Source organism: Chanos chanos, chromosome 2, assembly GCF_902362185.1.
Source record: "Chanos chanos chromosome 2, fChaCha1.1, whole genome shotgun sequence".
In the NCBI taxonomy this organism is placed as follows: Eukaryota; Metazoa; Chordata; class Actinopteri; order Gonorynchiformes; family Chanidae; genus Chanos; species Chanos chanos.
In genome coordinates this window covers 11,531,378-11,543,771 of record NC_044496.1, presented here as the reverse complement: position 1 = coordinate 11,543,771, position 12,394 = coordinate 11,531,378, and the positions used below count along the sequence as shown (strand labels likewise).

Sequence of the window (12,394 nt, the reverse complement as noted above, 5' to 3'; positions counted from 1 at the left end):
TGTCTATCTCTCTCTCTTTCTCTGTCTCTCTCTCTCTCTCTCTCTCTCTCTTTTTTTTTCAATTTTTGTGTTTGTGTCTTTGTCTTGTCATTTCTCCTCACAAAAGAGAAGTTATTCCATAGATTTTTTTTTTCAAATCATTTTGTCTGGAATCCTTTGTTTGTCTCTGTCACATCAGTCTTTGTACTAGTTCGTACTTTTTATTACTTCATGTAATTTAATGTCACATAACACACAGCACAGACGCAGATATTCACACATACAGTGTATATTTACTACTATGTATATAGTGATTTGTGAGTGTGTGTGTGTGTGTGTTTGTGTGTGTGTCTAATGTGGAGGCCTTTTTTTTAATGTAGAGAGAATGTCCCTATGTGAGTCTCACATGCATATCAAGGTCTCTCATTGTCCAGGCCTCATCATACAGCCAACAGACTTTTTAAATTCAATTTCAAATTCCATCTCACTTTAGATTAATGCATTATGGCTTTAAAAGCACCCCTGTTAGACATTAATGCATTATGGCTTTAAAAGCACCCCTGTTAGACACATTCCACAGTATCCTTCAAAACTGAACATTACTGATTAAAATAAGGAATTTATTTTTTTTTTGCATCCATGTCGAGTTAATTAATGCCTGACATTCTTCCAACCTCATTGAGAATTGATACCTTGGCAGGGCCAAAAAGGAAACAGATAATCTCTTTTATTTATTTATTCAAGTTTTCATCTCACAGATTTAAGTTCATGTTCAAATCGACACGACCTTGATCGTCCTCAGGACTTGCTTCTTTTCTAAAGTGTTAATTAGTTGATTTGTAGGCACTCAATGCGCTGTTTACACAGACTGGCTAAGAAATTGAGATCAATGCTCCAGAGTTTGAGATGGAATTTCAATCGGTTCCAACGCCCCTCCAAAAGAAAGCGTAAAAGTGTGCTTGGCTTTTTTTTTTTTCTGCTTTCTCACTTGGTTTGTTTTGAGCAAATCCAGGAGGCAAAAGAAAGAGTTAGGAGAAAGCAAAAAGCCCCCCGCCCGTCTCTCTCTCTCTCTCTCTCTCGCTCTCTCTCTCTCTCTCTATCTCTCTCTCTCTCTCTTTCCGTCTCTCACTCTCTTCATCTCTGTTGATATTGGGCAACACAAAAGTAAGCCCAGAGTTTCTGAAGAGGTTCTTCTTTTCTGGCCAGTTAATGGGTTTTAGCGCCACGTTCCAAACCCTACACCTCCTCGCCTTGGACCTTGACTCCTCCACCTCAGCTGGAGAGAAAAAAACAAAAAAAACAAACTGAGTACTCCCGTCTCTTTTTTTCTCTCTGTCCTTCTCTTGTATGACCCTGAAAAAAAAAAAACCAGGAAAAATTCATAAGCTTCTTATCTGTATTGGGGAGGGGGGCTGAATGTTGCTTTGGGTGGGATAAACATGGTTTTAGAGAGTGGAGGAATGTGCTATACTCTTTTCATTTTGTCCTAGAAGTATGTAGTTTAGAGTCCTTGAGTAGGGTACATAAGGTAAGTCATGTTTCTTTGTTGTTTTCAAAAGCTTTGGTATTTTTATCTGTTAAAATCAAACAGTAAAGCATATGTCCATGTGCTTTGTCTATGGGTTCATTTCCGATCTCTGTTTCCCAGGAGTGATACACAAGGTGTTGACACAGGTGTCAACTGCAGAAGTGCCGTGTGTGCGTGTGTGTGTGCGTGTGTGAAAGACAGAGAGAGAGAGAGAGAGAGAGAGAGTAGAGCGATGGATAGAGGTGAGAGAGAGAGAGATGGCAAGAGTAACTCTGTAAAACCATCTGTTTGGACAGTAAGTACTGTTTTGCTCTCTCTCTCTCTCTCTCTCTCTCTCTCTCTCTCTCTCTCTCTCTCTCTGAGAAAATAACAAAAACCAAAACAAACAAAAAAAAAAGAAAAAAACAGCGGGAGTCTGTTTTCCTCTCCGGTGCGCTGCCACTTTGCTTCAGGCTGTCGTCTCCTCCCACCCTGGGGCATTCTGGGCGGATTAGAGGTGTGATAAGAGGGGGCAGATTCGACAGGGATTTACAGCTGCGCAGACCATAGGTGTGATAAACTAAGAGCTGGAGAGTAGAAGAGGGGAGAGTCAGAAATCATGCAGTACCATGAAATAGTCTTTATCCTCCTCTAGTGTGCATGAAAAATCACAGAAAGATGAACATTTGTATTCGTTGTAAACAGAACTACACGTTCTACACATATATAAAGAATTAAAAAAAAATAGCTTTTTCATGCACATATTATTTATTATGATTAATAATATACTGATTATATTTTCTACCCATGGGTATTCTGGAATCACACTGAATGCACACGCTCACACATACACAGAGTGAGCAAAAGAGAGAGAGGGAGGGAGACAGTAATCAGTGTGGCTTATGTATGAAAGTACATCTATGTCTCCCTCAGTGGTGTGTTGTTCTCAGGGACATACTGAGTTTGGTGAGACTCATTTTTATGATCAGAATCCACTCAGTGTTTATGGCACACAGTGTGAGTGTGACAGTTAGACTCAGTGTGAAGTCCTCAGTGGGCTTGTAAAGCCTTACTCTACAAGCTGTGTGTGTGTGTGTGTGTGTGTCTGTGTGTCTGTATGTGTGTAGTTGACATTTTCCATGACAACCCATAGTTCAAGGTTTGTGATGGTTTTCAGAGATGGCATCTTTATACTCCTGGCTCTTTTGCCAACTACAGCCTAATATCTGAGCCATTATTCACAAGTCAAAAACAGATTCTGTTACAACTGCATATGAACCACAAACAGAACACATACACACCCTCAAATATACAAATACATTTAGACACAGATATAAAACAGATACACACATTACTCCTGCAAATTAAACACAACCAAACACAAGATTTTAGCACGCTCCTTGTGATGGACATCACACATCAGAGTATCAATAAATGATGTAGTGCACTAATGTCTTGACATCGCATCAGCCAGTATATCCTATTACCTCTGAAAATACCAGAGCACAGATATCAAATGTAATATATCGATAAATGGTGGAAATATTATCCAGCTCTGAGAACAGAAGGCCCAGTCAGTAAGACTTTCATTGTCCAAAGTATAGAAAATGAACTGTGGGTTTTTTTTTTTTTCATGATAAGACTGTAGTCTGTTAAGAAAAGAACAGATGAAACTGTGTCAGCGGCGATACTGTTTTTGTACCTTTGACCTATGACTATATTGCAGTGCTACGTTATAGTAACTTAATACTCTCCACTCGCCTTCCATTTCTCCTCACTTCTCTTTCCATTTTTTCCCCCCATGTTTTCCTGAAATAGGTTCCCTGTGTGTGTGTTTGTGTGTGTGTGTGTGTGTGTGTTTGTGTGTAAAATAAAGGGAATATATACTCCTTAGACTATAAGTATATTATCTTGTGTGAGTCCTGGGATGGAATCTGTTTAAAGTGAGGCTTAAACTCATTAAATAACAGACGTTTCTCTTACTCCAATCACATTATTTGTAAACGCATAAGGAACACTTGCTGTGCCTTTTCACAGAGAAATGAAAGAGATGAAAAATAAAACAATCACTAAATATCGTCTCCTCTCTCTCTCTCTCTCTCTCTCTCTCTCTCTCTCTCTCTCTCTTTTTTTTTCCTTCTTTTGCTTTGTTTAATTTTCCCTTTCTCATTTTGCTGTTTTCCATCATTTTCCATCTGCACTGCTGTTTGTTTGGGGTTCTTTTTGTAAATATCAATTTATTTTCATAATTGCCCATGAAGACGGATCATTGCTATTCGCTTTGTTACTGCTGGCAGAAAACAGGATGTGTAGAGATGTGAAAAGCAGAACTTTGATTGTATGGTAGTCGTGACAGCTCACTGATCCAGGGCTCTTCACTTGAAAACGAATTTGATGTTTCATTTAAATTGTTTTTGTATTCGATGTTTAATATAAGTAGAGTAAACTGAATAGGATGTGTGTAACGTGCTTAATGTATAGAAGATGAAGCCACTAAAACCGCATTTCAGGATGGATCAAGAAGCAGAGTGGCTTAAAGTCATAATTTAATGCTTTCTTTGTCCCTTCTCTTTCTTAAACTTGTGTTCTGTTCACTATTTTCTTTAGGATAAGATCCAGTGTATCTGTAATGTACATTTGAGTAATATTTGGTGTCAAAGGTTCACAGTACGTTCACAAGGACTTCCTCTATAGTCCTCAGATTGAACGTTTTAAATGCCAGCGTACATTGGATAGGATGATGAGAACTTTTGTCTGACTCATCATCTGGAGACCACCGCACACAGAGCGAAGGGAGGTCTTTAGTAATGAGACAGACACGTTTAGCTCTAGGGTTACCGCGGGGGCCCAACAAGCACGATTGAGTGTCTGTGAACTCTCTTTCATTAAAGGAGCAGCCTGGGAATAGGGTAAAGGGATGGTAACATTTGAAATTTTTGAAAGGTTGTCTCTCACCGCTTGTGACTGGAGAGCGATCTGTTGCCAGTAAAGCTTAGGCAGCATATTTAACCAGTTGAGTTTCAGACGTTATAAAAAAAAAAACCCAAAAAGAGTGACAAGACTCCGTGCGGCGTTGTGGAATATACATTACTGTGGCTATTGTGTAAGCACGTTGAGATTAGTGCGTGTGTAAACAGATCAGTGTGTGTGACCATTCTTCTCTATCTGTAATTGCATTTATTAGCATAAAAACACACACACACACAAAGTTCCAGCTCTGTATATTACATATCCCCAGCGGTTCTGATGGATTTACTCTCGTTCTTTCTAATGTCTGAAGACTATTACGGACACTAAGCAGCACTGAACTTTTAAAGATAGAGAGAGAGAGAGAGAGAAAGACTGAGAGAGCGAGAGAGAGAGAGAGAGAGAGAGAGAGAGAAAAGACAGGCAATAGCGCTTGTTCTCCTACTTTGGAGGAGATTAGGTAGGGTTGGGACTGTGGTAAATGTCAGAGGTGTCACCTGATTGGGCCTTTAAAGTTATCAGTGGAGCTGCTGCTGGATGATTTTACCAAGAGACACAGACTGCTGCTTTCTGGACAGTGTTCTACAGATAAGACTGAATGAACAAGAGAGGGAAGGGGGAGAGAGAGAGAGAGAGAGAGAGAGAGAGAGAGAGAGAGAGAGAGAGAGAAATAGAGGAATATGAAAAGAGAGAGGTTGGGAGTGAGAGAGAAAGGAGAGTGAAAGATAGCAACAGAGAGACGTAATGTTGAGAATCAAAACAGAACAAATGGGAGAACTTTAAAGATATATTAGACGAGGAGAGAGAAAATATGAAAAATGAAACCTTATAAAAAGATAGAGACAGGTTCCAAGAGTCCTAAAGTCAGATAACAGATGAGGAAAAGTTTGACAGGTATTGTTTTGTATAGGAGTGCGCATCTTTCTGAAGATACCCAATGGACAGGAAATGTCCAAGCAATGGAGTGCATTCTTATGAAATTCATTTAATTAATTCTTATGAAATGAATATCAGTATTTATAACAGGAGTGTTTTAACAATGTCTCAAAACTATCTGATGAAAACATTGAATAAATATGTTGATCTTCAAATAATGTTCTCTTAATGTTTGTGAATGTTGTGGATGTTTAAAAAGCTCGTAGAATGCATACGAAGGTCATAGAAAAACGTGTACAGTTACTTGAATGTATGGAAATAGACATGCATATTTGCAGTTCTGTAAATCCTTCCGCATTCTGGGAATCTTGGAAAAAAACCTGTGCTGAAATAGTAACCTCAGTTCACATTTGCGCTACCAAAAATTATTATTATACAAGTTCGTAGTGGGTCAGAACTCATTAAAAAAGACCATTTCTATTTCTGTAAAGAATTTTAAATTGCATCCTAATAAGTTCATAAATCATTTCAAATGTTTGTGAACACAATGGGTATTGTTAGCTTCCATCCCCCGAGAATCCGCATGATATACGATAAGTATATTCCATGAATACTTTAAATGTAATTGTTTTTAGATGAAATCTGTATAGAGTCTTTTTAAAACCCACATCATATCCCCTTGGTTATTTTGACATATAAACTTGTTTTTTAAATTGTAACTCTATTCTGGCATATTGCATTTGCGTGAGTGTGTGTGTGTGTGTGTGTGCGTGTGTGTGTGTGTGCGTGTGTGTGTGTGTGCGTGTGTGTGTGTGTGTGTGTGTGTGTGTGTGTGTGTGTGTGTGTGTTGGTATGCTGAACATGTTTGTCATCTCGTTTGCTTTGCAGGTCCATTTGAGATTTTAGTGGAATCTGTATTCAGTTCTCCTCATAACACTGTGTTAGCTCTGTGTGGTTGCTATGGGAGAGAGAACTGCCCAGTGAGTGTTGTGTGGATCTGGGAGAGTCATTCTGGGTCTGCCCTTAGGTTACACGATCAGTTCTCCACACTTTGGAAAGTGAGGCTGAGAGGGGAAAAAAAATCATTTTCATGAAGATGAACAACAAGATTCTGAACATTCCACTCAGATACTAGCTACACAACCCACATCTACGAAACACAACAACAAGTACATTTATACTCTAGACTTGGTGAATTATGCAACGCTCGAGTTTTTAGAGAACATGGGACTCGTATACAAGCTTATGCTACCCGCATCCACAAAACAGAACAACGTGTATGCGTGGTAAATTATGCAGCTCTGGAGTTTTCAGAGAAAACCCAACTTTTTTTATCCAGACGTTGAAATAACAGTAAGGCAAGATACATCTGCTCTAGTACTGTGACAGATTTCATGGGAGCTGCATAAAATGCATTAAGAGAAATTTTAATTTTTAAATGAACGGTTACAGAAAATGAAACGATTTCTTTTTAGGTCACAGTGATTCATTTGACAGTCACCTTGAAATACTCAAATGCACAATAATTTATGTTTAATAACTAGATCCATTTACGATTCTTATGCAGAACTGGGTAAATTTCAGCAATATTGTATAGAGATTTTAGAGATGTGAATGTCTCCATCTCTTAGTATAATAATAATAATAAAAATAATAATAATAATAATAATAATAATAATAAACTTCATTTATACAGTACATCACTTTTCAAAACAAAGTTACAAAGTGCTTTAAAAGGAATAAGACTTTTCAAGACTGATGCAAATAAAATCAGGCCAATTAAACAAATAAAAAGTAAAATGGAGGACCAATATGACAAGAGTGATAATAAAAGGTAGGACATGTTGAAAATAAATAATACAGAAATAGAATGGAAAAAGACAACAACGGTGATAATAAGAGGTAGGACATGTTGAAAATAAATAATACAGAAATAGAATGGAAAAAGACAACAGCAGTGATAATAAAGTAACAAGTAAGACATGTTAGAAATAAAAGTGTGCTAAAGTTAATGAAAGGCTTTCTTAAAAAAAAAAAGATACGTTTTCAGAAGGGATTTAAAAGATGTTACTGATCCTGCAAGCCTCAGACTCTCAGGCAGGGAGTTCCATGGCTGCGGGACCCTGACAGCAAAAGCCCGGTCACCTCTGGTCTTGAGCGGGGACTTAGGAACAGCCAGCAGAACCCTGCCCGCAGATCTGAGGCTGCGAAGTGGCTCGTAGGGGAGCAGCGATTCAGCAATGTAGCTCGGAGCTAAAGCATGAAGTGCTTTAAAAATGATCTTAAAATCAATTCTGAAACCGACGGCTAACCAGTGAAGAGAGGCTAAAACAGGGCTGATGTGATCTTGTCTCCTAGTATTTGCTAAAAGTCTAGCAGCTGCATTTTGTACCAACTGAAGGCGTGAGATAGTTTTTTTTGGGGGCTTAACCCCCTGGGTACAAAGAATTGCAGTCATCTAAACTAGATGAAATAAAAGCATGGATGACCTTCCAGGCCAAGAGATAAATGAATATGTTCACCAGGACATTGTTCTAGATAATAATAATAATGATAATGAGATTGTAGTATCAAGCAGATGGACCTCTGTCTCAGAGGCTTCATTGTTTCCTCACGTGCCCTATTAGATGGAGCATCTTAACAAACAGCTTCATTAGACCCGTACAACTCTCAGTCATCATTTTCACTTTCATCAAGTTTTGCCTAAAAAGATACAAAAGTTCTTTCAAACTGTGGAGGGGCTTCAAAGAAAGTTGCCCTTCATTTTATTTATAACTACTATGAAGAATCATGAAACATGTTAGAAACATGAAAGTCCAGTTTTACTTAGAACACAGACACATCTAAAGGCTAAAAAAAACCCCTATATATGTAAAAAAAAAAAAAAGGAAAAACAACCCTATGCTTTTTGGAGAACCTCTTTTATGAAATGAAGTGTCATAACCAATGCCGAGTCTCTCAGTTTGTCTTTCAGTGTGGTTCAAAGCCTCTGGTTTTCTGTGTTTAAGTGAGCAAAGTGAGCTAAAAATGGCTTTTTAGCTTTGGTGTGTGCATTCCTTTGGCTCCAACTGAGTGTGACAAATGTATAAAGAGGAGTAGATATTTGATGTGTATTTCTGTTCGATACAAGTGCCAGCAAATTGAGAGATTGCGTTTGTGAGGAGAGGAATAGATTTTTGTTCTGTTGCTCTGCTTTCAGTTGGACACACACACACACACACACACACACACTGTATGCTGACTTGTTTGAACATTGACACGGTAATTGAGTGATTTTCGCAGGTAGGGTGATTTTTTCTGACTTGTCTGTCGCTGTGGTCATCGTGGTCAGACTTAAGAGTCCTCACTTCAGTGCAGCAAAACACCGAGGAAGATTAACACCGTCTCAGATCTGCGTCGACAGAACAAGATTTTTAAAGCTCAAACTTGCCATTCTCATTCAAAACATTGTGTATGTTCATTACAATACCAATGAGTATTAAGGTCATAAAATGAGGATGAACAGCAAACAGTAATTGTCCTGATACTGTCCAATACAGCACTATCACCACTTAGGCTGAACAACTGATGGAGAGAAGGCGAAATACAGAGAGAGAGAGAGAGAGAGAGAGAGAGAGTGATGAATAGCTCCAGGGACAATAAGAATGGACAGAGGGAGAGGAGGAATAGGGGGCTAGAGGCAGACTGAAAGCGGAGAGCTGCATGGCTTGATAATGTAGTCTAAAGGTCAGTGTTGATGCCAGCGAGGATTGATAGTGTGAGCACTTCTTGACACAGAGCTGAGCGCTTATTGAGTTAATGTCTGTACCGTCGTGGTGCAGGCCTCTCTCATCTCGGCCCAGCTGGCACACTGACACATCACTTCAACACCGAGGGAACTTCAACTCTACCTATTGAAGGGAGAACAGTCCTTTTAACAGACTCCAAGACAGCTTAGCTTTTAGCCTTTTAGTTCCACTCAAAAGAAGCCATACATAGCTGATTTGAGGTTAGTAATAGTGTAGTATACAATGGCTGTATGGTTAAGGTAAAAATGAAAAATAATGACCCTGGTTCAATTTTAAAGTTCCCTCAGAACGAATAAAGTACCTGTCTGTCTGTCTGTCTGTCTATCTATTTTCTGTGGCCAGATTAACTACAGCCAGACTTTTTTCTTTTTTTCTTCTTAGATGAGGAGGACAGAAAAAGGCAGATAGATAAATAGATAGATAGAATGAGAGAGAAAGAGAGAGAGAGAGATGCTAGCTGACATACTGTTGTTTTGAGGCAAAACCATCAGAGAGAGCTAGAATGGAGCAGAGTCTAATTGGCTCTGGTATCTCCTCCTGTCTCATCCACGGCTGAGTGACACCACTCATCTGAGTGACAGCACTAAAGCATATCCCACATGTAGTCCTGACCACGGCTTCCTCTAACACTACTGATTAATTCCCTGCACAAATCTGGGTCTACAAACTGACAGTCGGTAGGTGAACTCTGCGTGCATTTCTTAGTGTGCCGATAGTATATCCTCACTGATCCACAAATGCACACACATCCATGTTTTTCCTTTTGTTAATGATATATCCTTGTGTTATATGTCCATGCTGAGAATTTCTCTGTGTGTGTGTATGTTTGTGTGTGTGCAGTGCTGCTGTTGGGGATTTTCCTATACACACGTTGGCGGAGCTATAAGGGACTGAAGGAGGGTGTGTACCACGTCTCTGCTCATCACGACGGCTGGGAAGACATCAGAGAGAACGTCCTAAACTATGATGAGGAGGGAGGAGGGGAAGAGGACCAGGTGACTTCCACATCCCCTCATACTGCTAGAAAGAAAAAAAAAAACTCAAACAAATCCTCAAATGAAAACTTAAGTTTCTAGAAGTGCTTTTTAGATGCAAATACAAATATAGAGAACATAGTAGAACAGAATTTACCGTTCTGAAGGCTGGCCTCCCCTAGGGAATTAAGAAAACCTGTTTAAGATGCAGTTTTTACTCTTCCGCTAGATTTGAACCTATTCTGTCTAAACGTACGCCATCTTAACGTTTGTCCACCTTCAGTTCACCATGGTAACAAAACTAGTAGAAGCAAAAGAAAAAAAAAAAAATACTTTGAAACTTGAATTCCACCAGCTGACATACACAAACCCAAAGGATCCTCAGGTCACCATGACGGCCTCCCGTGCTTGTGCCAACTGGTTACCATGGTAACCTTTTACGCCGTCAGCTCCCTTTGCCCATGACAATCTGTAAAACGGCAAAGCAAGTCTCCCGGCACCCAAGCTTCTTGACATTTTACCAGCGTGACATTCTACCAAAGGCAGAAAGCGACGACAAAACTCATTCTGTTGTTTTTCCTCAATGCGTTTAAAAAGGAAACCAGCTTTAAAGCTTGTATGAGAAATTAGGGAAAAGTTTGTAGTCCTTATGTGTAATACCACTGACATTTCGACTTTTATGTTCTCCTAGCTACACTGTTTACCTTTTTTTGCTCTCGTGCATTCTTCATATTTAAATCCCGTAATATGATTATGGGATCCGTTCCTGATCATCTGATTCGCCTTCATATGTTCCCTTCATCACTTAATCAATTACCCAGTTCAACACCCACTCCTCTGTCACCCACACCACTCTCTCTGTCTCTCTCTCTCTCGCTCTCTCTCTCTCTCTCTCTCTCTCTCTCATCTCCTCCCCCGCTTTCTTATCCCACCAGGGAGGGCCTTCTTTTCTCTCTGGAGGAAAGTGCTGCCACAGTAACGGGGGAATCAGTCTCGGCTGAATTGGATTAATGCTGAAGAGATTATGCCGTGTTCTATAAAAAAGGGCTGCACCATAGCCATCATGTCCTGTCCTCTTTACCAATGCTTTTCTCTCTCTCTCTCTCTCTCTCTCTCTCTCTCTCTCTCTCTCTCTCACTCTCGCTCGCTCTCTCTCTCTCTGCTCTCAGGTGCTATGAGAAATGCAGTCTGTAGAACTAATCAGGGTTTAGTATTAGGAGAATAAATGTGGATTTCTGTCATTGGTTGTTTGGGGAGTCTTAAGTGGTGTAATGAAGACATATAGAGAGGATTATTTTGCACAGTTTCTTCCCCCTTTAGTATTATCATTTTTTAGCTGAAGCCATTCATCACAGGATATGTTTCAAAAATAATTACTGTTGTGAATACAGCTTAGATTGTTTCTATCTCTCTCCTCTCCACTCTTCTTTCTCTCTCTCTCTCTCTCTCTCTCTCTCTCTCTCTCTCTCTCTCTTTCTCCATCCTCACTTTCTCTCTTTCCCAGAATGCTTATGACATGGCTGAGCTCCAGAAGTCTCTTCAGCCCAGTCCAGCCCAGTCTGTCCAGTACAGTCGTTCAAGAGCCATCCAGCATCACCACCCTCTCGCCTCTCAGCAACACCAGCATCAACACCAGCACCACCCACACCAGCCCGAACCTCTAACCAGGACCCCCACCACCAGCTCCATGTCTTCAGGCACCACCGCCACACTTCGCAGGGATGTGCCGCCCACCCGTACCCCGGGACCGGGCCAGTGCAGCGGGCCAAGTGCCAGCCGAGCGTCCCAGTTGGCCCGAAAAAGCCTATCCTTCTCCAGTCAAGACCTGGCACGGTATCTTTGCGAAATTATCCGAGACGCAGACCAGCACCCCGAAACGGCACCCTTCGACTCGCTCCAGGTGTTCTCCACGGAAGGTGGGGGATCGTTGGCCGGGTCTCTCAGCTCATTCAGCTCCTCAGGGCTGGAGGAAGAAAGGGGAGGAAACGGCGGGGGGCAGGAATCGGTAAAGGAGTGGGGACCACGTTTCGAGAAACTCAAAGCACTGTATGAGAGAGCAGAGGCCAGCGACCTCTGAGGGAGATGATCACCCATCAACTGAAAGACTTTTGGAGAAAGGATGGGGAACGAGTTCAATCTATTCTGAATGGAGACGTCTGCAAAGAAAGAGAAGGCCTGTGCGTTTGTTTTTCTCTCTCTTTCTCTGGGATTCTACATCACTAGGTGGCCCTGCTGGGGAACTGATGCCTCTCAAGGCTACACTGGTACATCACGAGGCATTTTTGAACCGAGCAACCAATGGG

At 40.6% G+C, this 12,394-nt stretch overlaps 1 protein-coding gene across 1 annotated transcript in view; it reads left to right on the top strand.

The window, feature by feature from the left end:
• The window catches only part of LOC115804505 (neural-cadherin), a 158,379-nt gene extending 146,211 nt beyond the window's left edge, over window positions 1-12,168 (top strand). The window contains exons 32-33 of the mRNA XM_030764986.1: window positions 9,958-10,112; window positions 11,596-12,168. Of these exons, the coding sequence (XP_030620846.1) occupies window positions 9,958-10,112; window positions 11,596-12,168 (728 nt within the window). The remainder of the gene's footprint in view (window positions 1-9,957; window positions 10,113-11,595) is intronic.
• Window positions 12,169-12,394: the final 226 nt, after the last annotated feature.